At 47.6% G+C, this 26,969-nt stretch overlaps 2 protein-coding genes across 7 annotated transcripts in view; one reads left to right on the forward strand and one right to left on the reverse strand.

The window, feature by feature from the left end:
• LOC144731553 (procathepsin L-like) overlaps positions 1-26,969 on the reverse strand; it is a 429,171-nt gene that overhangs the window by 263,723 nt on the left and 138,479 nt on the right. The gene's annotated exons all lie outside the window — the stretch shown is intronic.
• The window catches only part of DPP9 (dipeptidyl peptidase 9), a 43,887-nt gene that overhangs the window by 7,374 nt on the left and 9,544 nt on the right, over positions 1-26,969 (forward strand). For all 6 annotated transcript variants that reach the window (XM_078612678.1, XM_078612677.1, XM_078612679.1 and 3 more), the window contains 13 exons: positions 4-431; positions 869-981; positions 1,892-2,068; positions 2,706-2,874; positions 3,821-3,931; positions 4,346-4,474; positions 5,523-5,584; positions 6,965-7,065; positions 8,511-8,682; positions 9,224-9,383; positions 10,134-10,210; positions 10,609-10,761; positions 23,747-23,882. In XM_078612678.1, coding sequence (XP_078468804.1) covers positions 4-431; positions 869-981; positions 1,892-2,068; positions 2,706-2,874; positions 3,821-3,931; positions 4,346-4,474; positions 5,523-5,584; positions 6,965-7,065; positions 8,511-8,682; positions 9,224-9,383; positions 10,134-10,210; positions 10,609-10,761; positions 23,747-23,882 — 1,988 coding nt within the window. The remainder of the gene's footprint in view (positions 1-3; positions 432-868; positions 982-1,891; positions 2,069-2,705; positions 2,875-3,820; positions 3,932-4,345; positions 4,475-5,522; positions 5,585-6,964; positions 7,066-8,510; positions 8,683-9,223; positions 9,384-10,133; positions 10,211-10,608; positions 10,762-23,746; positions 23,883-26,969) is intronic.

Here is a 26,969-nt window from a genome sequence, read left to right on the forward strand (position 1 = left end):
CAGCGACATGGCCCAGGCGGCGGTATGTGAGTTGCTTTCGGAGAGCACCGAGGTTCCCGAGGCTGCGGATGTGTTCGCTGGAGGACCTGGCGCCACCGGTGCTGGCGGTGGCGGCGGCGGTCCGAGCATCAGCGGGGGCAGCGTTGCCGGAGATGGGGGGCGGCTGGGTGGTGGTGACGGCGGCGGTGGCGGACGTGGCTGTGGCGGTGGCGGACGTGGCTGTGGAGGTGGTGCCGAGGGATCGGGGGTGGCCGCGGACGCGGCCGCTCGCTTCGCCGTGACGTCGCATACGTGGGAAGGCCTGCGCGACGTGATTCGCTCCAGCCGCAAGCACCAGGGGCTACTCGCCAGCAAGGCCCCCCACGAGTTCATCTTCGTGGCCAAGAACGGAGCCCCCACGGAGCCCCACTCGCACCGCGTTTACTACCTGGGTGAGACCCACGTGGCCACCTGCGTTCCCGCTGCTTTTCAGATGGACATGTGGACGAGCGGGAAGAGTAGACGCGTGATCGAACGTTGCCCGTATATGGCAGATTAGGTAGGGAGGTGCTGCTCTCTACTCTTTGGACCAGTTCATTGAAAGGATCTGAAGAGGTGGCTCTGGGATGGCCACTTCTGGGGGCCATTCCGTAACACGATTGCAATGCACAACGAGCCACCCAAATGGACACTTGGTCTTTGGGCATGACTCTATTAGCGCAATTGGCATAAATCTGGGGGTAAATTCTATCAAATAAAAACAGCTACACTGTAGATGGCCGAGTTGCTTATTTCAAAGTAATGATCTCGGCTTCCATCCTCCCCATGATTAAACAGGACTCGCAAGGGTAGCGAGTCTATAATTTTGTAACGTCTGTGTGTGTTCCAGGTATGCCTTTTGGCAGCAGAGAAAGCTCCTTGCTGTATTCTGAGATTCCCAAGTCCATCGACCCAGACGGCTTCATGATTCTCACGTGGCGGCAGATGCTCAACCACTTCACGGTGAGTCCATTAATGCTGGGGGGCACGCGTCTAACAACGGCAGCTCATAGTACGCCAGTTACCCGTTACATGGGTTGGCTGAATCTTATATTGTATGGTCATCTCGAAGAACTGAGCTGACACCATTGAGGCTTTGAACCACCTAAGCATTCTTATCTCCCAGTGAGTCGTCGGGTGCCACAGAGGTTAGAGCTCTGGGTTGACACCGTAGTAAATCCAGGCAGTTGACTGATTAAACCGAGTTCTCAAGCGGCACGAAGTTTATGCCCTCGGCCCAATCGCCAATAACGGCACGAAATAACATTGCGTTTTAAATATTGTTAGTCATTATAATTCTGCATAGTCAAATTCTGAACGTTAAAATGTTGGCTTGATCACAATGTGATGAACACTTATTTCATAACTTAAAGTTTTCGTGACTGCATGAATTCATATTCTTATAATATACTTTTTTCATAGGTCCCATATCAAATGCTTGGTGTGAAAGAGAGACTTATAGAAATTAACCCTAAGGATTCTTAGGTTTTTTTCTTAATCTCAGAGTCTCAGAGAGCCAGACACTGCGTGGTGGACCATGTTATTTGGAGAGAGCCCACCGGCTTTACAATTGCCCTGCTATGTTGAGCTACGCAAAATGGTCACTGCAGCGCACACTTTCAGATGCGCTTCTGGGGCAGTCTTGAACACTCTTCCTTCCGAAATTCGGAAGCCACTGGAGCTGTGGACTTTAAAATCGCCTAGATTTAGAACTAATTTCTTTAGAACTGCATTTTGTGCTTAGTTGGTTGTCCTTGCCCTGCACTTCTGATTACCGCGGTTGGCTACGAAAGAAGTTTTCCATAGATGCGTGCGCACGCTGTCGAATCTGTAATCGACGTCCTGCCCCCCCTCCCCCCCCCGGCCCATGCAGGCCACGCCGCTGTTTGGCGCATACTCGCGCGAGGAGGAGCTCCTGCGTGAGCGCAAGCGGCTCGGCACATTCGGCATCACCTCCTACGACCACCACAAGACCAGTGGCACCTTCCTGTTCCAGGCCAGCGGCAGCCTCTTCTACTGCCAGGACGGTGGCACCAACAGCACTTTCCTGGTGAGTCTCCTGCCTCTTCCGTCTCCTTTTGGTTGGTGTCCCGTCTTCGTCATCTTCGTTGTTCCTCTCCCGTCTGTAATTTCCCGTCAGTCTCCCCCTCTCACCTGTTTACAGTCATCAGTACTCACTGTCTTCTGTCACACCTATACGGTCTCATGTACACTTTTGTACTGTCTGTCTCAATTGTTTTGTATGTGTCATCTGTACTGTCCATCTAAATTTTGCCAAATCATTTTGACCATAACGAAAAAGTTGCATACACTTTTTTACATTCAGAATAATATTTGTGCATTATAATGTGCGTACAAATCAATCTGTGGTTGCATGCCTACTGTTTAATGACTCGTTATTTTTGCACGTAGGCTTTCACGAGGGTGATGACACATTTATAAATAACGCGATCTAACCCCAAAACCTGTATTATTATTATGACTCGTTATTGACAGCTTTACGTGACAGCTCTGTGTGTCGGTCATGACCATGCTTCACCCCATGCTGGTCAGTGTGGGTTGGTGAAAGGGGGTGGCGGGGGGGAAGATCTTAGACTGATTTTAAATCTTCCCCGCCTCTTAGCCGGGGCCACCAATCCAGCTTGCGATTAACATATATAAACGTTCCCACCACCCACCGCCGCCAGACCTCACCACTGAAGCCCACAGAGGTCCGTACAGAGTGCACGGGCAGCCGCATGGACCCCAAGATCTGCCCGCCGGAGCCAGACCTTGTCACGTTTATTCACAGCGGTGACCTGTGGGTGACCAACATACGCACGGGCCAGGAACTGCGCCTGACGCACACGCGCAAGGGTGAGCCCGTGCCACCGTCATCCTGGGTTTTGAATGCAGGTTGAAGTCCCCTGTCATTAAAACGTCGTAAATCTTCCTTAAAAAAATACCTTGAAGCCGAAGATTAGTTGCTGGATACAGCTGTCACATTTGCAAATTTGTGAAACTTTGATCATTACCTGTGTAGTATCGATAGTTCAATGTTCATGTTTTATTGTATTTAGGGACAACTGCTCTGTGGTGTTATTGTGGTATGGTCTGGGATTATGTTGTTGTTGTTTTTCCTGCCTTTCCCAAGCTTGATAAATCAGACTTGTATAATGAATTTATTTAATATTTAAATATTTAGCGACTTGCCTTTTTTTCTATTTTGCACTCCTATAGTATTTGTTGTACCGTTTGCTGTTGTGACTTGCTGACCCCGCCCGTACTGGACATCTGTGAAAAAGAGCTCCTTCAGTCTAAATAACGATTCTGATTAAACCGGATTCTCGAGTGTAGCTGGCCGATGTTCTCGGCAAACATGAATGACTAATGGTTCGCTAGGGTACACAGGTGTTTTAATGCCTTAGTGTCCACAGATGATCGTTATAAACTAAACTATTCAACTATACTTTTTATTTTACCAAGTAAGGCCCACTGGGCTTTAAAGCTCTTTTTCAGAAGCAACCTAGCAACAAATGATGGCTCGACGAAATGGCTTATCACGTGAACATTAATATCAGCCAAATACTCAACTCCTATTTCTAAATGTTACGGGAAAGACCAGAGGATATGGAGAAAAATCCACGTGACCATGTGGAGAACAAGCAAACTCCAAATATACTAGGCGCCAGGGCCGGAATCAAACCCACACCCCCCTGTATACCATGTGACGGTAGTTACCATCTCGGCACCATAATGGCATTGACGCACAGATTGCAATGCTGGCGTGTGTGCTTGCCTGTATGTTTGTGTGATGGTGAAGGAGTGGGTGGCGTGCTGGAGGATTGCCGTTCTGCCGGCGTGGCCACGTTTGTCATCCAGGAGGAGTTTGATCGCTACACGGGATACTGGTGCAGTCCCACCAACCGCCAGAGTGAGTGCCTCTTCACAATCGCTGCCCCTTCCGCTGGGCAGACTCCCTGCTTCGACTTTAAGGACCGTTTGTCATTGTGCGTACGTGCGTATGTGCTCTGTACGCTTGTGTGTTTAGTGCGCTGTGTTTGCGTGGTGTTGTATGAAGGGTGTCTTTACATATGGTTTGTTTATCTTCATGTGTACAGTGTGTCTGCATTTGTGGAGCAGTGGGGAGCGATAGTGCAACGAGGGTCGGTTGTGGTGTTGCCCACCCACCCCCTCATGCTCTGTGCCGGCCGTTAGATGCTCGCTAAAAGTACTTACCCGTACAGTCTGCTAAGGCTATATGGGGGATCTTTCTCTTTGGTTTTATGTGTCAGTATATATATGTGTGTAGTTAAACCTTGCATACACGTGCGTGCGTGTCGTCCAGACGAAGATGGGAGCCGCAGGCTGCAGGTTCTGTACGAGGAGGTGGACGAGGCTGAGGTGGAGGTGATCCACGTGCCCTCGCCCGCGCTGGAGGAGCGGAAATCCGATGCCTACAGATACCCACGCGCAGGTGACGCGTGCCACACTGCTGCTTGCCAGTGCTGGGTTAACGAACTCGCTAAGACTAAACGAGTTCTGGTTTAGCCGTGAGCCTTATGCATTACAGTGACGTGGTTCATGGGAGTTGGACGGTGATGGTCAAACGAAGAGATTACTTGCCGCCTAGTTTTTTGCGGTTGTGCTGCGCGACTCCCTGATGTGTTCTTGGGGTCATACCGCATGCCGTCCGGCACGATGTCGACGTTTCGCGGTTGTTGCTGGGAGCTTCTCCGTTTCCTGAGTTCGGTTCTCGACGAAGCTCCCCAGCAAGTGGATCGCACGCCAAACGGCACGTTGAAAAACCCAAAGATGAAATCGGAACACGAAAATGGATAGATTGGCTCTGCCGCCAATTAATGAGAATGCGGTCCCCCCTGCGCTCCTTTAAAAAAAATATTACTGGTTTACTTCTGACTGACTTGAAAGTTGCATGGAAATTGGTTATATGCACAAATGATTGAACCGTGTAGGGATTGGCCACATTGTGTAGGATTAGCCAACCGCGGTAATCGGAAGTGCAGGGAAAGGTCGACCAACTAAACACAAAATGCAGTTCTAAAGAATGAGGTGAATCACTCTCCCTGTAGTTTGAAATGTTGCTGTTCAGGGTCATGAATTTATTCAAGGGTTGGGTCTCTTTATTTTTAATCTTTTGCGTTGAGTCGGTTTGTTATGTCTCGTATGTCTTCCATGTTCATTCTCCTTCATTCTTGCCGCTCAAAAGCAACACGTGCCTAGAATTTGCACATTGTAAGCAATCAATACTTGCACGCGTCTTCTGATACAATTTATTTATCTCGAGTGTAAACATTGATTTTAGTCAATGTATTTTTTACGTGCCTGCTGTAAACTTGGTTCCTGAGACGAAAGAGATTAATTGCTGCATATAAACAACGACTGGAGATTGTTATGGTATTGAGCAGAAGGTATATTACAAACACGGGGTTTCCTGTTAAGAAGTATATATTTTGTGCGTGGAAATTACAATGTTGTTTTGTGCGTATGTGTTTACTTTGTAGGCACAAAGAATCCCCGTGTCACACTGAGAATATCAGAATTCAGTATAGGCAGTGACGGGCAGGTGAGTTTGCATGCTTTCACAATGTTGATCACTCTTCTGGATAAAAATCTTGTGGTGACGTCACCGCCACTTAGTGGCGAATGGCGGCTGTTTTTGCTGTGGGATAGATATCACCATTCGCTGGAAAATGTGTGCCAGACTTGCATCCTGACTTTATAGCAATTAGCTAAATACTGTACAAGACCTCCAGGATGTGGCATTGCGTTAATAAGCCAGACATGATCAAGCTTACCTGTGGGGCCAGGTAGGCAAATGATGACAGTACAGAAACTGGGTTGCTCACTTATCAGTGAAGTTCTTCGAGTTATATCTGGTTACTCCACTTTCCTGCCACATGCAAAGCACACATAAAAAAAACTGGAAATACATCCCATTGTCTCTCGACTCGGAGAGAAATGCCTTGCCATTCGTTGAGGTTTGTGCTTAGACGTAATATAACAGCTAAATGAGTCCTATGTCAATCGTAATCTGATTGAAACCCCTGACATGCATCGTCACTCAAGGGGGCTGTTGACCATATTATGGCCACGTTGGTCAGTGGTTTACAGGTTGATGAAGTGGGGGCTGGAAGGTGCAGTACAGGACCAGTTCAGATTTCACTCGGCACTTATGTTCACCTTGGCCAATAATTAAAACACAGGTCACCAGGGTTTGTAGTACAGTGCACTATTCACTGGGTCACCGTGTTGTGTTAAGATAGTGTTTTTGCTGAATATGGTGAATTTTGTGTGTGCACCACTGCCTAAGTATGTTTAACTCTATCCAACAAGAGGTTGAAACCGTTATACATTATTTCAATCTGTTTATAACTTGTGGGGCACTATAACTTTGCCAAAGAAGTTCCATTATAAAAATAACTCTTTAATAATGTTGTTGCTTTTATAGACTTGCCATATTGAATACCAGCCAAATGTGACCAAAGCATTGCCCGAAACTTGTAGACACAAACCATTGCACAAAGGACTATTCGGAAGTCTACAACTGCATTTTGCCCTGACCGCTATGTCGGCTAACGTGCTGCTGGTGGTGATGTTAACTACTTCGCCTGGTATACAGGAGGAGGTGTGTCCGATCCCGCCCCCGCTGCGTGTATATTTGGAGTTTTTCCCAGTGGTTGCCTGGATTTTTCTCCAGGTTTTGCCTGCTATAAATATCCACGCGATGAGCCGCTTTGTTGAGCTATCATTTGTGGCCTGGTCACTTCTTAATAAGAGCCACATAGCTGAGTGGGTCTTACCTCGTAAAATAAAAATTCGGGTTAAATCGGAATAGAATACTTCCAAAGACAAACGCGTTATCGCAGTGTGCTGAATAATCCACACGTGTGCATATTTCTTTTTTCTTCCTCCCAACTTTATTAAATGTGTGACCTGCATGCAGATCACGGACGTGGTGGGGCTAGAGCTGGTTCAGCCTTTCGACGAGCTCTTCCCCGACATGGAGTACATCACGCGCGCCGGGTGGACGCCCGACGGGAAATAGTGAGCGTCCTCGTCTCTTTGTTCGCGTGCCCCCTTTGTCGAGGAACGGCGCCCGCGCCCGGCACGTGTATTAAAACGTGTGAGCTCAAACAAATGTGCGAGACCAGTGGAATTAGTTTGTTTATCGTGCAGCTTCTCGTATCCGGGATGATGCGATGAACACGAGGTTTATGTATCGGATGGGTTAGTAATGGACTCGGCAGCTTTGTTTAGCGGAATTATATTTAAGTTTAAAATCGAGGTCGTGGTTGTTATGTACGTTGAACTTGTTTCGCACTGTACGTCGGCAACCACGCTAATCAGAGGTGTGGTTAAAGCGCTGTGAAAGTCGCTCCCTCGTACGTTTAAATGCAGCGGTGATGTCACGTGAGCGCTACGAGTTAACATCTTACCGTGAATTGAAAAGTGTTTTTAAAAAACATCTATATATATTTTACAAAGCTTTACACTTTTGTCAACCCAGGATACGTTCAAGTTTATTTTTGGTAAACCCAGGGTGAGATAACTCTCATTGGCAAGAGTGAACCTGGGTCGCAGATAGACAGAGAACAAAAGCATGAAAAATAAAGTACAGCATAGGATACGCAAACAATAAGCCCTTCTACAATTTGGATCTGTTTGTGTTTTAGATTCCCTCTAACTAAACATTTGCCTCTTGTATAATTCTACAAAACAATAGCTGTTTTTCTTTGAGATTATCACGTAATTTATTTATTTAACACCGAGCCTGAACACTTTCTTGCATGCACCTTATGCATTAGATGTTCGGCCATTTACTTTTTACTGATAGTTTTCCATGTGGGGATAACACTCAAAGATATGCTCACTACTTGCTTTACTGCCATATCCCGGTGACCTCGCAACCCAGCAGGTTTCGCAGTTCTACCAATTTGCATAATCCACGAACCCTTAACTCCAAAACACTTAATCATAGCCATGTGCCTCCGTGCCCTTTTAAGTATTCTTGAACTTTATGCACTTTGGGGGTAGGGAGGTCGAGACTAACAACAGATTGAAAATCATAATAGCGAACGCTCCTGAGAGATGGAGCCATAGAGTCGGGTTGTGTGCAGGTGTGAGCTGAATTGGTTACATTGCAGCACCATGAAAGATAGTGATTGCTTGGGGAGGCCTCCATCCTGTAGTGGATTGATGGTGGCTGATGATGATGACGCCTGTATATTTGGAGTTTGCATCTTCTCCCTGTGAATGTGTAGCTTTTTCTCCGGTGGTCTTTCAGTTTTTCCCTCCACATTTAGAATAAACATGCATTTAGAGTATTTGGCTGTGATTAATTCGTTGAGCTATCATTTTTGGCCAGGTCGCTACTGAAAAGAGCTCTGTCTAGCTTAGTGGGCCTTACCTGGTAAAATAAAAAAAATAGTTTAGTTTAGTTTGATTTGTGCAGCAAGTGCTGCCCTTCTCACCTCCTCCTCCCCGTGCAGTGTGTGGGTGGTGCTGGTCGACAGACCCCAGCAGCGCCTGCAGTTGGCACTCATCCCCCCAGCCATGTTCGTGGCACCGTCCTCGACAGAGGGGGACGAAGGGGCGAGCCCCGTGGCGGACGACGTGAACCCCTTCGTCATCTACCAGGAGGAGACGGACGTGTGGATCAACGTGAGCCACCGAGCACTCGCGATGCACACAGAATCGGAACCACAACCGGTCCCCTCTTGTCACACACTGCACCGGGCACTCATTTAAAGCCAAGTCAACCTACGGGAGGCCCGGTTCAGATATCGCTCAGAATCGAACTCTGTTTTCCGGGTTCACTAATCATTGTGCCACAGCGCATCCCCTTATGCAAAGACAAAGATCCCCATATAGCCTTAACATATTGTTGGGGCAAGTACTGTTAGCGAGTAGCATCTATGAAGGCTGGCATGGTACACCAGTGGTGGGTGGTCAGCATCTCGCCCGACTGCCTTTGTCTCGCCAGCAGTGATGTTTGCACACCAGACCAGGTACTCATTTGAGGCTCAGTCGACCTAGAGGAGGCCCAGGACCGGTTCAGATAACCATAATTGGTATTGGCCGTGAGCGGGAATGGAACTTGGGTTGCCGGGTTCGTAGCGCGGGGCGCTAACCATTACGCGCACACATGCACGCACAAGTATGAGTAATGAACGAATGTGGGCCTTGGCTGTGTTACTTTCAGGTGCACGACATATTCCACCCGTTTGCACAAACGCGCGAGGACGAGCTGACCTTCCTGTGGGCGAGCGAGTGCCGCACCGGCTTCCGCCATTTGTACCGCGTCACGGCCACACTGGCGCCCAGCTCTTACAGACGCTCGGCGCATCACAGCCCTGCACCTGGTACGCACGGTACCCCACGGCACTGCCACCGCCGGTGCCAGGGTGGAGGGATTTATCGGCATGATTCATGTTTCCGTAATCTAGAGGTGTGCTGCATTTGTGCATTGGTCACGGGAATGTTTACCCTCTTGAGTGCCCTACACAGATGGTAAATCCACATCCTTAATAGATTAATGACAGAACTGACATCACATACAAGCTATTGCTAGGGTGATCTTCGGGGGTTTTTGCTTAAAATTATTTGTTGTTGAGGTGGCCGGATGGCTTTGAGCGATGAGCTGGCACCGCCGCTGAGGTCCAGACAGCTGCCTGTGAATGAGCCAGGTTTGTGAATCCATTCGGATTAATTTAAAGTATCGGGTGTTAATTTCAAGTGTCAAACATGAATCTCAGTGGTATTATACGTGCGCCATGAGAGTGCTCAGGTAGAAAAGTGCTGCTCGATACTGTGTGGACCAGAGGGTCATTTGATAGGAACCCAGAAGTGGCTTTCTGATATCCACTTCCGTTGGCCTTTCTCAAACACAAATATAGTTGCACTGCTTTGCCAGAGTTCTCAATTCATTTCTCCTCTCATGGCATGACACCGATTGCACAATTGGGCTAAAACTGAAAAAAATTGCAAATATTAGTTTCTCATCCGTCAGCCGTGTAATGTACGAGATGTGTCGTGGGTTCCATGCTGGCTGGTGGGCAGCAGTCGAATGATGGTCCATCTGATGGGTGTCCACCATGCGGTTCTCCTTACAGAAGACTTCCTGTGCCCCGTGACGGAGGTGGCGCTCACGAGCGGCAACTGGGAGGTGCTGGGGAAGCAGGGCTCCAAGGTAAGGGTGGCATGGGGTTAGTGGCAGTTTGTCACCGGGACTCCTGCTGGTTAAATTCCCCGCTTGAGGCTGTTAACTGTAGCACGCAGCCCTGGATCCAAGAGAGACCTGGCGTGATGCCTCCGTTATTATACGTGCGCCATGAGAGTGCGCACAGTTCAAGCGACCTTAGTTCGATTCCCGCTCACGGCAAACGCCAATGACTATTGTCTGGGCTGCCTCCTCTAGATCTACTTGGCCTCAATTGAGTACCTGGTGCGATGTGTAAAAATACATTGCCACTGGGGAGAGAAAGTTCTGGTCCATGGTTGTACCCTCCCCATTTTTGCGTACTGCTCTAGCAGCGCTTGCCCCGGCAGCGTGTAAAGCTGTACGGTGGGGGACCTTTGTGCCGGCAGGTGTGGGTGGACGAACGCCGCGGCTTAGTCTTCTTCCAGGGCACGATGGACTCTCCCCTGGAGCACCACCTGTACGTCGTGAGCTACGAGAGTGCCGGCGAGGTGGTGCGCCTCACCAAGCCCGGATACTCGCACACCTGCACGCTCAGCCAGGTGAGAGGCACCCCGGGACATGGTGACAACAACAACAACACCACGACCACGGACATTAAAGTGACAACACCAACGACAACACCACGGATATAACAACAGCAACAACATCATCACAGATACAACAACAACACCCCAGACACAACAACAACACCACAGACACAACAACACTATTGATACAACAACAGCAGCAACAACAACACCACTCCTACCACAATCACCGTAGGACACGTCTTAGAGCCTGGCTCAACGGGGGAAAAAAACGTCGGGATTTGTAACTTGAAGGTTTTACTTCACGTTCGCAAAGCTTTCAAGCTCAAGCGAGGGAGCTCAGGACACAGCCTGCGTGTGTATCTACAAGTTGGGAGCTGCTCGATAAAAATGTTGTGCCTTATTTACGGGGACAGGCTGGGTCACCTAGGCTACAAGACAGCGCTATTCAGACGTTACGTTAAGTTATGGCCGCAATATCTATGCAAGTATTATTATTTTCTTTAAAAATGGTATACAAGAGGATTTTAGAACTGTATTTTAGCACGTGCTGGCAGGTCACGTGACATCCTATGTAATAACATAACATAGGGTTTTTTTTACCCCCCCCCCCCCCCTTCGCACGTGAAGGGCTCACAAGTGACTCCATCTATTTAAGAAACGAAATAGGAGGATTTCTCCACACATCTGGCTGTCCGCCTGATGATGCTAGTTGTAATTACTGGTGAAATGTTATCCTCGGATTGTAAATGTTGTGGATTTTCTCTCCAACACACCGGTGTGTTGTACTAGTGATGAATTGGCACGTTCTGTTTACGTGACAAACCTTACGAATTGGCTGTGTCGGGAGGTGCTGGGTTTAACGACACATATTTACACGATATAACCACATTCTTTTCATATATTATAGATAATATTGGTCGCGAAAGGCTGCGTGTTAAACGAATGACGTCACACTGCATCGTCATAACGCCTATACGTGTGACCGTCAATCTGTACCGCTCATATTTTTTCTTATCTGCGCCTCATTGCTCTTCGATCTCACGAATCTGTACCTCTTGTCTCGGGGAGTCATGTTTTTTGTGGGGGGGGCGGTGGGGGGATGGCGACGGGGTGGGTGGGGTGGTCATATTTAGCAACATGCGGCATTGTGGGGGTCCACCGGTTGACGAACCCTCGGGCACTGCAGGCACTGCATGGAACCTCTTTCCCCGAGTGTCGTCATTCACCGCCGTCTCATCGCATTGAACTGGCCGAGTGGCGCTGCAGTTGAAACTCACGGTTGGAAGGGTGCACGAGTGGTTTGGACCTGGCCCATCGTCGTTGCTCCCTTCCCAAGGCTGATTAATTGAGTACTCGAGTGGGAACTTATCGTCGGAGGCTCTTGTATATTGGGAACCTGGCCACTGTCATAGGAATGTGGAATTTCCATCGCTGGCTCCTTGCCCGTCAATGGAGTTGAGCGCCACTCGATGCTTATTCGAGCAGAGAGATGGTTAGCAATTGCCAAATGGTATGAGCAGTGATCCTGCCTTGCCTATAATGTCTACGTCGCACTTGCAGATGTGTGCGCGAATGGCTCGTCACTTGAATATAGATGAGATGCCTAACAAGGAAAGCTCGTCTATATGTCCTCTACACGTCCACTTTAGTCAATCCACTGCTGGACAAGGTCCTCCCCAATAGCAAGGTGGTTATTTGATCATAATTCACGCCGGTCAATGCGGTTTGGTGAAAGCCGGGTGCATAGATGTGTGGGATCATAGAAGTGCAGGACAACAATGGGTTTTTCTGCGCTGCCTTCTGCTGCCTGCAATTTAGCACAACCCCGCCTATAACAACCTGGCATGCATGGTGGTCACTTATCCAGGCTCAACCCTGTTTGGCATCTGAGGTCTGATGCATTGCGGGAGATTTGGTCTTCATTAACTTTTTCTTAAATTGCGGATTTTAGCACGTGTGTGTGTATGTGTTCACACATAAATTGTTGTGTTTTTGTTTGCCTTTGCTATGTGCGTGCATGTGCAGAATTTGTGTGTGTGCGTGCAAGCGGTTGTGTTTTCGTTGGTGTCATGCCTTTGTGCGTGCGTATGTGCATTCTTACACGCTCATGTGAGTTCCAGTATTGGTGTGCCGGTGGGCGTATAAAGCGGTAGTGTAACGGCGAGCGAGCTGCGCTATGAACCCAAGTTAGATTCCCTCATATGAGTGCCTGGTGCGGTGTATAAACATCACCATTGGGGAGACAAAGGCGGCCGGGCATGGTGCTAGCCACCCCCACCCCCCTCATGTGCCGTGCCAGCCCTCATATGTGCTCGCTGACTACACTTACCCTAACAGTCTGTTAAGGCTCTACCGGGGATCTTTGTATTTGTATAGAGCAGTGTGGGGAGTGGTGGCATAGTGGTTTGTGCACTGCGCAGTGAACCCAGTTTCTTGGATTCAATTCGCAACCACAGCAAACATCGGTGGCGATTCTTTTCAACGGTCCTGGGCCCCCCTTTTGTCGACTCTGCCTTAAATGAGTAGCTCGTGGTGTGTGTCAAGTTGAGCCCTGGGGAGACAAAAGTAGCTGGTTGTGGTTCTGGCCTGACCCCACCCCCCACTTGTGCAATGCCGGCCTTAAAATGTGCTAACAGCGCTTACTCCACCAAGATGTATTCGTTTTATGGGGGATATTTGTAAGAGCAGTGGTTAGTATGCAGAGCTTCAACTTGGGCAACCCAAGATACAAGGCAATCACCAGCAGCAATTGCTGTCTGACCTGGCCTTGGCCTCCCCTAAGTGAACTTGGCCCAATGCTATAGTTGCACTTGGCATGATGAGCTTCTCGGTAACATCGGTACTTTAAAATCTAAATTGAAAACTAATTTATTTTAGAACTGCTTTTTCGTGTTTCGTTTGTTGTCCTCCCCCCGCACCTCCGATTGGCATAGTTGGCTACGTACGGTGCGAAAGAAAGTATCCATACATAATTGTGTAAATTAACAAGATTGAATTTCAACTGCTTCTACTTTACGTGGTCAACGATGTAAAAGCATTGAAATGTGCAGGGTGGTCCAGATGTATTGTGACCCCATCCCCACCATTTCATTCTCTAAAACTTAATTTTTATTTTTTACAGTAATTTTTTTTTAAAATAGAAACGAATCTGCAAAGGAACACAAATGTCCGGGGGACACAAGACATCCGGACCACCATGTACAGTGCGGAGCAGGGCTTTCTGAAGGCACGCACTCGCCTGCCTGCTAAAAAAACCCACTGGCCCATCCCCCACTCCCATATCCCCATTCCTCCTTGCCCAGTCCCTCACTGCTCGCCCTCCTCTCATGGTGTTGTCCTCGTATGAACCCGTCCTGCTATAAAAGAACAAGTATATATGTGTGTGTGTACACAATTGTAGCATGGCGTCATTGGGATTGGATGGTTGTATTAAGCAGACATGGCAAACAATGGAGAGCTGTCGAGAAGAAGGAGGCGTAGTGTATATTTTTGTTTCAGGCGGTTGTGTTGATTATTCTGCCAGTCTATTGTTTCTGGACCCCCATCTGTCTGTCTGTCTAGAGATCTCATCAGAGACCTGGTGTCTTTGTCCGTTGTCTCGAGACCCCCATTAACGACTGGATTGACAGGTCTATGATTGCGTAAAGAAGCCCTATCTCTCGTGAGAGTATCTTAGTTTGGTTTATAATCCCAAGAAATCCAATTAAATATAATCAATTTAAATCAAATTGCACTTCTCAAGTATAGCCAGTTTTGATGGCTTCAGCCCCGATCACCATTGACTGAAGAGGAAAATCATCATATACAGGAAATTATATTTTGAACCACTTTGAGCTTATCCTCGCGATGATAGCATTTGTACATAGTGACATACACCGAACGGCTCTGTGTGGATAGCCTTCCATTGTTGCGCGAGAGACACCCATTGCAGTGACTGCCACGGACGTGGCTCTGTGGCATCTTCTTCTGGGACTATTCCTCCACACGGCGCTGTCGAGGCCCTGCTAACCTGTCGGGAGTTCCAGGAGGACGTTTTTTCAGCTCTTAATTACAGTTGGTGCATTTGGTGTTTGCGCTATTCATTATAGCACAGGGCTGTCACTTAGGCGTTATGTTTTGCAGACGGGTGTACTTTTCCAAGAGGAGGCGACGTTGTTTCTGATTTCATCCAATTAAGTTATTTTGGGTCATTTTCAAATTTGGTCCGTGATGCCGACACACGTGGCTTACTCTTTTTTTTCCGAACAACCTCACAGGATCCTTAACGTCCACTTGAAATAAACGGCGCGTATCTGTTTGTTAATACACCCACAGTATTAACCAGGGCGGGCACTGGGCTTGATCCTCGAATTTGCAACAATCAGAAAACACGCCTCCGCTTGGTTTATCACAAACACAATTCCAACACAAGCGTAATTGGTTTATCGTCAAAGTCAAGTCGTCTTTTTTTGTCCCTTGGTGGCACATTTCCACCGTGAAATTTCATAAACCCGTTGCTGACTGTCTTGGGCTATGGTCGTCATTGGAGAAGAGTTGCTTGGCTCAGTGGAGCCTTACCCAGCTGAAATAGTCCTCTTCTGAAGTCATTGTTCCTCTGCTTAAACAGACAATAGGGCAGGGGCGGTTTCTTCATTAGGGCGATTGGGCGACGCACCACCAATGTCATTCAACCACAGAGTCACGCTAGCCGTCACTGTGCCTCTGGATATAGTCCAATCAGCGTCATGTCACGTTCTGTGGAGTACCGCCTCTTTTTGGGCGATTTCACTCCGGCTGAGAATCGCCCCGAGTGGCCCCATAGACTTACATTCAAAGAGGTTTTTTTTCGAACGGGGGCGCTGCAATGCATTCTCTATGGCTTCCGGGAGGGCTCGCCCTAACGTGCTTACGTCATCATACGTAAGCAAGTTTCATCCAACAATATAATTTGTCGCCACCTAGTGGAATCTTTAATAAAAGAAACTTGAGTGGATTGTATATTAATAGTGAGTATAGAAACAAACAAGGAGATGTATTGTAAGAGTCACTTTATTTTTCATTAATATTAAAGAAGTGAAGTTGCCTTTACATGCTTAAGCTGTTAATGTATCCATTGCATGGGTGGACCTTATCCTTATCAATCATCCAGACATTTGCCCCCCCTGAGAGATTTTGCAGGAGCCGCCACTGCAATAGGGGCAGCACTCCTCGCCACAAAGTCGGCCCATAACCAGTGGTGGAAAGTCCTCATTCCTTACCATCGCAGGCCCGACTTTGGACTTTGCTTCAAAAGTAGTCTATACCATCATCGTCTCCTGACAGGCATTTATCTCGCAGTGTTCCCACCATGAAGCAAGCGCTCGGACCGTAGCGCCACCCATCCCGATGTAATTGACTCTGGGCCACCATAGAATACAATTTAAATCGGTGCTAATAAAAGCTAACGTAATGGATTGGCTTGTCAGTTGTCTGTAAATTGTGGCATGGGCCATGTCCATAAGGCATGCTGCAATCCATTGATTCGTAAATTAAAATTAATTCTAACACTAATGACACATGCATGTAATTGTGTATGTAACAATCAATTATTTTGGAATTGCAAATGTTTTCCCTTTAGGGCTGAGCGTTTCAATGAACTTGACGCAACAAACTAGACGGAACAAATGAGATGGTACACACTCGGACGCTACAACGGAGATGATGAAGAAATGATGATCATTTACATTCCTTTGGCACCTCTCACTCGGAGAGGGAGGCGATAAGGTGCTGGACAGAGCCAATAACAGAAATACAATTTAAAGGTAAAAAATTAAACCCAGTAAAAGCCTAATTAAAGCAAATGGCTCGTGATAACAACACCCCACCAAATACAATAAACACCCCTGAGCTAAAAAAAAATATGGAAGGAAGCGAAAAAGCCTCTTAAGAAGGGACTTGTCTCGGCAGGATTTGATTCCGCTAAGAGACCCGGTGTGAACCGAATGATTGATGGAAGCAAAATCCACGGCCTAGAGACTGCATGGGAGAGCAGGCCCAGTCGCCCGTCAAGTGGCCGAGGTTCCACCTCGCCCACGTACTGCAGGAGGCCAGAAACGGAAGACCGGAGGACTCTAGCCGGAACCTAGCGATGGAGAAGATCACGAATACGAGGGACCGCCATCGTTTGAGGGCCTTGTAAATAAGGAGGAATGAAACTACAGCTGTTGTAGTAGTGGCCAGATCCTCCCACCAAGTCCACGGCAGCCTTCCGTTTTAAGTCTGTTTGAACACGTTTTTTTATTGTAAATTCTTTGCAAGAATGACTCGTCTCGATGCAAATACCACACTCTGAGCACATTGATCCAGATGGGCTGCCTACCTGTGTTAAGCGACAGCCGTAATGAACTCCATCTGTTTCTGAAAGCTTGGTGCGTGCGTGTGCGTGCGAGAAGGCATTTACAAATACTGCGACGGCACATGTTTTGTTAGTCGGCATTACTTGACAATGCGTCGTGTGGTGAAAAAGTTAAAGGTGCATCCCTGCAATGTCTTGCTCGTGCTACTGCTTGCAGAAGGGCCTCCACTAAAAAGGGAGCTTCTACAGAGCCGCTCTACATAGGGGCTACATTGGCCTCTTTCATACTGACTAGACGTCTTGGAAGAGGTGGGGGAATACTCGCACTTAACCCCACCATACGTGGCCTGCTGATCGACTAACTGCAGTGTTGATGTTTATACTGCAGGGTGGACGGTGGTTAGTTGGGGTGTGGGCGGGAGGTGAGCGCGCAAATTTCGTGGTCCTGCCCAATGTTTCACCTGCCGCGCCGGGAGTTCAAACCGGTGACCTGTGTGTTTGCGAGTTCACTGTGCTGCTGCCTGTTAGACCGTGGCAGCATCACCAGCATGGTGTGGCTGTTATCTTCATACAAAGCTTAACTTTGGCTCCCCAATTTTAAATTGAGTGCCCTACCTCTCTATGCGCGGACAGGCCACTTCTGTGTCTGACGACCTGATTGTTTATATTACCGTATAGGGGACAATGCCTAAGTTGCCTTGGCCATAATTGAGTACCTGGGTGCAGTGCATAAACCTCATCACTGGAGGGACAAATATGGCTGGGCATGCATGTTACTACTCCCGCCACCCGCCCTCGTATGCTTCAGCCTTAAAAAGTACTCACCATTAACGTATACCAGACAAACACCCCTCTAGGTATTCTAAAGTAAGTCCTACGCTGTTGAAAATCAACAGTGGTTGTCCTATTGATAGATTGCCCCCTCTGTCATATAGATATGTGAAATTTCCACCACTTTCCTAACGTTGCCGGTGAAATGTAGCAGTACCCCGCACACACTCGCTTGAACGGGGAGACTTGTTTTAGTTTTTCACATCCGGCTTTCTAAATAGTCGCATAATCTTGACCAGGATTCGCGTTGCTTGGGAGCGCTGTGGTGTGCGTGTGTGGTTGTGTGTTGGTGCATGTGTGTGTTCTCTCCCACATAACATATGCTGGGTGACTCACTTATTGACTCGCTGCTTATTTAAGAGAGTCCATTAGCCAGCAGCCTTGGCTTGCAGTACAAATCACAGCTGTAACAGCAATGTAGGGGTGTGCAACCCACACAGCAAACCTTTTGTTGTCGGAGGTGCCTACCCATGTGCCTGCCCGGTGACCCATTTCTCACGGAAGCGATTCCTTTCCTATAAACATCGAGCCTTTCTCACCAACATTGGTTCAAGGAAGCACGCCCCCGACTGCCGATGAGTTGCTTCATTTTAAAACCGGTCCATAGTTTGGTTGTATGGAGCCAATGCTCCGGATAAGATTCACTCCCAGAAGGCCGTACAGCTGATAGTGCATTGTGTAAAAAAAAAAAACTTTTTTTTTTACATGTGAAGACGTTTTATCAACGTTTTGCACAACGCCACTGAATTTTACTTTTTTCTGTTACGTGCCTGGGGATGTCCAACACGAATTTTAAGGTGTGTGAATGGGGAAAAAACAACTAGATGGGTTAGTGGTGCAGTGATTAGCGTGCTGTGCTATCTGAACCTCATGACCCTGCTTTCAGTGCCTGGCCACGGCCTAACATCTGAGTGATATTAGCAGCAGTGCAGTCCTCCGTACCCTCCACCGCACCGCACAACACAGACCAGCATTGTAAAGTCCAGGATGGTCAAAAAACATCCGTGACTGATATGGGCATTGGGAGGCAGGCCTTCATCAATTGGTGGATTGAGAGTTAACAGAATGTTTATTTCATTTTAATGTAAAAAAGAACAAGAACCAGAAGTGTCCACCCATTCTTTTTGGCGCATTCCTAAAACAACATTGCAGAAGCAGAATTGCTGCACATTTTTATCAACCTCGGAAGGAGTATGGGTTTGAGCCATCGCCTTGCCACAACCGGGATTTGAACTTGCACACGATCATAAGCCGAGCTCACTGGCCTCAGCACCTCCCACCCAGATGATGATGAAGATGGTAACGATGTTTTTTGCTGGCCCGCGGTAGTTTTTCCATATGATGGCCGAGTCATTGAGTGACCCATGACGCAATGCGCCTTACTTCCTACATAGAAGGCAAGCAGAAGGCTCGTGCCAGCCACAAAGCTGCTCTTTGTTTGCAGCGCAATTGCCTTGACTGCCTCTGTGGGTGAAACCACCCTGGGATTACGCAGGGGGGTGGGTGGAAGGAAAATAAAGGGGCCTCTCAATTGAACCATTTATTGCATTCGCTGTTGCGGCCATCACCCCCCTACTATCCTGCCATGGTGTGGTGCCTTACAAAGCCAGAAGAGCGCGAGTTCAAATCCGGGTCGAGGTTGTTGCGAGGCTGGACTTGGCTCTCATCATTGTTCAGCTCGTCTGATCTTACATGGTCAATAAAAAAATGGGTACCGTGTGGTGGGAAGTCACCCGTGTGTGAGCACGTTGGAATGTGGCATTTCCACCCCTGGCTGGTAGCTGACCAATGGTGATGATGAGTGTCACCAGGGAGAAGATTGTGTTGTCTAAGCTTTGATTGAATCCCTGCAAACATGCTGGAGAATTACACTGGAGAATGAAACCACCATTGTTTCGCAAGACCCATGACTGGATTGTTTTGCATTCAACATAATTAACATTCCATTCAGCACTCTGCTGTTAATGTGATTTTAATTATTTTGAATTTAATGTCGGTGACCGCCTTTATTATTGAAATCCTGATTTATATCCCAGTTGTGCTGTTAACGTCTCATCATGGGATGAACAACTTCCCATTGCAAGTGCCTTTGCAGTGAGCACAAAGAAAAGTCAAACGGGACTGGGCCATTAGGTCCAGACTAAAAACGGAGTGGCGGCCAAATGAGAGAACGCCAACCTCAGGGACGGAGCGAATGAAATTGGCTTGTGTGCAGGTATTCGATGGATCGTTGTACATAAGTACGTTGAACTTATTTTGCACCGTACGTATCCAACCTTGCTAATCGCGGAGGTCCAGCACAGTGAGCGAGAGCTGGTGGATGAGCATGTAGAGGCTTTCATTCAGCAGTGGATTGACCCTGGCTTTTGGTAATGGTAATAAGCAACCTGGCTGTCTCATTTGTTAGTAATTTACGAACAATGCCCTTTACCAACATTGGCCATCCCTCACTGCCTCCGTCTCCTTCCCATCGTCTCCCTCCCATCGTCTCTTCCCCCCCCCACACCAAACCATCACCAGTTACTAACCAGCTCCTCACCTCCCCACTGCCACCCACCCATTCCCATGTGAGAACCGCCCCTGCTATGATTGGACCGAGAGGATGTTTGTGACCCCCCCCCCATACCATCACCCACCCTCCCCACTGAGAGCATCTGCAGAGCGCATAGCAACTAGCAGAGCCCGTACAGTGCGGCACGGCACAGATTGAAATTCCTACGGAGGGCGCCCGTGATCAGACACCCACCCCGTGGCCGATGTGGGGCATCGGTGGTTCTGACACGAGAGCTGCTTTCCGTGTATTGCGATGGGCGTGCGTGTGTGGTGTTGTGTTATGGGCACTGGGTGATTGTTGTCAAATGTGTATATATTTATGTATGGATGCGCGCGTTTGCGCTGTGCATGCATTTTCGTACATTGTGTTTAATTTTCTTCCTGGTAATGCATTTGTGTGTGCACGTGTGTTTGTGTGTGTTCCGTGTTAATGGGGTGCGATGGCGCGGTGGTTAGCACACTGCGCTACGAACCCAGCGACTCGAGTTTGATTCCCGCTCACGGCCACCACCTACCAATGACAATTATCTAAACCGGTCCTGGGCCTCCCCTAGGCCAACTCGGCCTCGAATCATTACCAGGTGCGATGTGTAACATTGCCACTAGGGAGACAAAGGCGGCCGGGCACGTTGCTGACCACCCACCACCTCGTCTGCCGGCCTTCATTGATGACCACTAACAGCAGTTGCCACAATAGTCTGTTAAGGCTATAAGGGGGATCTTTGTCTTTCGTGTGGTCTGTGTGTGCGGTGTGGGTCGCGGTTACGAAGCTCGCCACTGCCCCTGCCACTGCGCTCCTAACCCTGTGATCCACATTTGGTCCTTGGCTAAGCAGAACGCCACTGGTGTCTCTGTGGGCATCTGCAGGCATCTGTACGCACGCGCAGCAGTGTCAGTGTGTTTCACGCATTGCGTGCTAAGAACCCGGAGGAGACCTTCGTTCCAATCTCAGACGTGCACAAATGCAAAGTGCCAAGTGTTATCCCAACCGGTCCTCAGCTCCACCGATGTCATTTCATCCTTCATCGAGTACCTGGTGTCGTGTGTAAACATCCGTACTGTCTAGAGGCAGTCGGGCATTGTGCCGGCCATACCTCCCCACTTGTGTGCCCTCTGCCAGCCTTAATAGCTGCTAGCTAACAGCACTTGCCCCATCTATTGCTGTGTATTTTTGTGTGTGTTTTTATTGAGTATTTTCTGCGTGTGTGTGTCCTATAAGTTGCATTCCATGAATGCTTATTTGTTTTGTCACGTAAATATTCATGCATTTTTGTGTTAACATTTTCTGTTCGCGTTTTTCCTAAGCAGAGCAATTCTATTGAAATAATTTTGCGCCTATAAATTTCCGCATGATAAGCCACTTCGTTGAGCTATCATTTGTGGCCAGATCGCTTCTGAAAAAGAAGATAACAGCTCTAAGTGGGCTTTACCTGGTATGATAAAAAAAAAATATTTGTGTATTTTTGTAAGTGATTCGTTTACCTTTCCTAGACCTTGCAGTCGTGTCGTGTTTTTGTATTGTTTGTTGTAATTTTCTGACTTGCCTCTACTGGACATCTGTAAAAAGAGCTTCATAGCTCATTGGATTCCTGTAGTATAAATATTATGATTCTGAATCAAAACAGTGCCCCATATTGACAGCAGGGCCACTTTGGTCAATAACATGACCCAGGAATGATATCGCAAGCAAGCCTCTTTACAAGGATGACCTTCCGAAATCTGATCTCGAGTCAATTAAATGTAAATGTTTACATTTTGTTGTTGAGGTGGCCTATGGGTTGGCTCAGCAACTCTTAGCCGCCTGTGATTAAATCTTGCTCTCTAGTGGAGTGAGTTCATGGTCTCAGCCCGGTTACCATTGACTGCACAAGAAATAATATAAATTTTTGTTCTGCAATTAATTTGGCTAATGTCCAGCTCTTGGTAAAATATATGATCGGTTTTGCAGTGATGCGATGGGTGGAAATGTGCTGCACCCTGCTTTGTAGAATATACGTCGATTTGAAGGGATCTCCATGGTAGCTCAATGGTATCCCGCTTCTGCGGGCCATTCCATAACCCGAAGGGGTTGCACTGCTTTGTGAGCGAGATCCTAATGGATACTCGTAACCTGACAGTGAGCACAATCGGGGTACAATTAGAGAGAAAATACAAAAGAGCATGGTAGTTGAGTTATCGGCGACCGAGCTTAGTCCATTAAAGCGGATCGCTACACTTGAGAATACGCTTTTATTGGAAGCAAGCCTTGGATTTGAATGTGCTTCTCAATGATTATGGCTGAAAGATTTTTGCACGAGGCATGCAAAGAGCTGCCTCAACCAAATTGCCCTATTTACACTTGCAGCTGTTATTTAGGCCAAGGGATATGCATCGCGTAAAAAAAAAGCCAGCATGCATCCTCTGCTCCAGTTAACGTGGTTGGGTAGGTGCCCTTCTCCATCGGCAGCCCGGAGCCCGTGAAGGAAATTCTCCAGTCACATGGTGGATGGCCAGTACCTTCATTGTTGACTTCCCCTCACGGGGATATCATATTATTGACCTAGAGGGTTTGATGGGCTTTGCAAATTACTCTGAACTACAGTGACATTTTTGGTAACAAAAATCCTATTCTCAGTTTGATGCTGGGTGAAGGCTTCCCCATTTTGCTGTTGGTCATGAGAACTGTTTTACCATACTTCACCCATGCTGGTTAAAGCGGGTTTGTGATCGGGAATGCCCAGGAACGGTTCCGATATTGCTCGCCACAGATGTTAGCCGTTGTCGGGAATCTAACTTGCTTCATTTGATGCATAGCGCAGTGCGCTACCCACTTCACCACCGCTCAACCCCCAGTTGTGTTATTGCTGTTCCTAAGGTCTTGACTGCATTTAATGAAATTAAACCTGATGTACTCGGACATCGCATTCAACAAAGCAAATATTAAACACGGTTGGTATTAAACATTACTATGTAAAGTGACATTGAATGAACGTATATGCGGTATCTGTGTAGTGTTGCACATCTGCTGCGTTGCCTGCTTATATTTGTAAGATAGCATTTCCAATTTATTTCTTTTGTGCCTGTGTCCCGTCTGCCCTTGAATACCCCTACCTCTCCCCGTGTCTCTATCTCCCCCCCACCCCACCCAACCACCTCCCCTCTCTTCAACCATCTCCTCCCATTACTCTACCTCCCTCACTGTACCTCCCCTCCCATCATTCTGCCTCCTTGCCTTCATCTCTCTCCCTCCCTGTCCTCCCCTCCTTTCACCCCCTCCCTTCTCCCTCCCTTCTCCCATCGTCGTTGCCGTGGCGACAGAACTTCGACATGTTCGTGACCCAGTTCAGCAACGTGGAGAACCCGCCGTGCGTGCATCTCTTCCGCCTGTCGTCGCCCGATGACGACCCGCTGCATCAGCGTGCCAAATTCTGGTCCAGCTTCATGGAGTCGCCAGGTGTGGCGATGGATTGAGGCTCGCACGCACACACGCACTCGACAAGCTGCCTGAGGTGTGGCAAGCCGGCACGCCAGAGCCATTTAAAGGAGCCTCCTAATTTTTGTTTTATTCGATCAACAATAAACACACAGAAGGGGAAAGGGGTAGGGACTTGGGGACAAAGTGACATGCGATGGGAGAAAACAGCAACAAAAATAACAACCAAATATGCGGTGCACAGCAATGTCAGATGTGGCACAGCTGGATTTAACAGGCATCAATTGAGCGCAATTCAATGATGGCTGTAGGGAAGGCCCCCCCCCTATAGGGAGCCTCCATTTTAAAATGTGACAAGCTGGCAAGCCAGTCCTTGAAGGGAGCAGCAGCCCATGTCTCGTCCGAGAGTTTGACTGCACAAAGCAACGTGTGCAGGGAAATGCATGCGAGTGCACTCGTAACCCGGCGTGCCCCCCCCTCCCCACCAAGTCGTTTGGCCACTTCGTGGAATATCAACCCTAGGATACAGCCCTTCGTACTCTCCACTCTTCCAGTGGTCTTTATCTGGGAGACGCATACAGACAATCGTGTGTTTATGCTCACAAAAGATGGATTATTGATACTTTTATGTAATAAGCTTTTAAGGGTCTTTTGTATAAGGTCATGCAAAGCCTGTAACGTGTATAACCAAATATTTCATCATGCCATGTCTCTTGGACCCAGTGTTGCACCCTAATGTTAAGATAACACATTAAGTCCTTACTTTCTCGATAAAAAAAAAAACCTTAGAGTCAATGTTTGTTTCGGGTGAATCTTAACAATTGGGAGGTTTGACCATTTCCCATGGACTGCGCCATGTGAAGCATTCTACGCTGTCAAAATGATATTAATGATAATTACAAGCTGACGAACCAGTCTATTAAGGGAGCATCTGTTCTCTAAGGAGATTTGATTGCGTAAGGAAATGTGCACATGGAAGCGATAATACGCAGACGGGTTCGGTGCACGCATGCCTGCACGCACCCATTCGCATTCGATCGCACTCAACACAACTTTCTCTTTCAGGACGAAATGTTTGTTTTTAAGTATTATATTGTTGAGGTGACCGGCTGGTTCAGAGGTCAGAGCGCCGAGTTGACACGACTGAGAATGCTGGGTTCAAATCCAGGCGGCTGCCCGAGTACACTAGGCCCTTTCTGATGTAGTGAGTTTGATCGTCTCTGCCTGTGGTCATCAATGACGGCGCATAATTTAGAAAAATTCCAGTTCTCAGAATTATAAATATCAGTTTGGCTTGTCACGTCATGAACATTACTCCCATTGGCAGAATGGATGTGAAAGTGCTGCTCCCAACTGCGTGGACCAGGGGGTCAATTAAAGTGATAATCGGAAGTAGATTTCGATTTACAGCTTTCGTGATTGCAGGGATTCATCTTCTTGGTTCTTTCGGTAAAGTCACGTAGAAGGGAAATAATAAAATAAAAAATTTATAAAACATAATAAACTTCCAATTCATTGGAGCACTGTCTTTCTGACAGCTCTGTTTCTTCACCTGAGGACGGCTGCTTGTGTTGTGGCCGAAACGTCGTGAGAATTGTATTATGTTTTATTTTTATTATTTGTTTTATTTCCCTTCTACGTGACTTTACCAGAAGTAGATTGGTGATATCCGCTTCCTTGGGGTTGTTCTTTAACACGAAGAGCTGTCCTGCTCTACGAGATATGGGAATCAATTCTTCGTCTCGTAACGCGATGCAGGATAGCGCAGGATAACATTTGGGTTAAAGACTTTTTTTTTAAAACCCATTCACAAAAAGTTGCACATTAGTCCAGCGTGCAAAACGCTGCTGTGCTTTGGGAAATTTCCTGAAGAAATGAAAGTGCGTCCTTAGAGAGAATCGCACAGACAAGTTTAGAAATGGTTGAAATATATGGCAAACAGGATAGTAAATCTCAGTGGGCTTTCTCAAGTTCTTAAATATACATAGTAATGCAGTAGTGGTGTTGTGCTACTCATAATTTAAAGGTCTCATGTTCATTTTCTGATCAGGGAATCAATTTAGTCCATTATCTTTTACCATCCCAGCAACAGAGATTTGAGCTCCACCATCCAAAGCTGATTAAAGGAGGGAAACCCCTCGAAGTTGACGTGAGTAGAACCGACAGTCTCCAATATCTTCTTGGTTCTTTTGGTAAAGTCACGTAGAAGGGAAATAATAAAATAATAAAAATAAAACATAATAAAATAATTCTCACGACGTTTCGGCCACAACACAAGCAGCTGTCCTCAGGTGAAAACCAGGTCTATCGAGGCGACAGCGTCTGATACCAATACTCCAACTAAAAACTAAACAATGTTTTATTTTACCATGTAAATGCCCACTGAGTTATATGGCTCTTTTTTATCTTCAGCAGTGACTTGGCCACAAAAGATGGCTCAACGAAGTGGTTTATCATGTAGAAATTTATAGCGGCCAAATAACTCTTTAAGTACACTTCGATTCGAAACGTGGAAGGAAAAACCGGAGGACCCGGAGAAAAATCCACGTGACCACGGGGAGATAGAACTTGCAAACTCCAACTATACAGGCGTCAGTCGGGGTCGAACCCACGACCTCCTGCATACCAGGCAAGGGAGTGAATGTCTCGCCACCTTGGCGCCCCCTACGTTTTAAGGTTGCGTCGCGTGTTGCTCTGCACAATGTCCGACATTTCGAGAACTTTTGAAGAAGCTCTCCAGGACTTGCAGTGAAACGGCAAACAATGCGCAGTGCAGCGCTATCTATCCAGCACAACCGCAATCGCCTACGTCGCAGTCATTAGGTTTGGTGAGCGACCACTGTTCTGTGTAATTGTTCCTTCTGTGATGAGTGTGGGGGGGTGGGCGGGATATGAATGTGGCTGAAGCAGGTGCTAATGAGCACGCTAAATTCTGTCGCCGCCTCCGTGGAAGGGCTGTGAATGTTAAAATGCCATTGAAACGCCCTTCGTTATTTTCACGGTTGCTGACTGCCACGGGATTTTCAGAGTGCGGCTTCGATGCATCATTGCCCCCGAGTCTACGTCTACCTTGTTACGCACTGCGTGTGCGCAGACAGTAAAACAAAA

The sequence above is a fragment of the Lampetra planeri genome, chromosome 39 (genome assembly GCF_965212315.1).
Source record: "Lampetra planeri chromosome 39, kcLamPlan1.2.h2, whole genome shotgun sequence".
In the NCBI taxonomy this organism is placed as follows: Eukaryota; Metazoa; Chordata; class Hyperoartia; order Petromyzontiformes; family Petromyzontidae; genus Lampetra; species Lampetra planeri.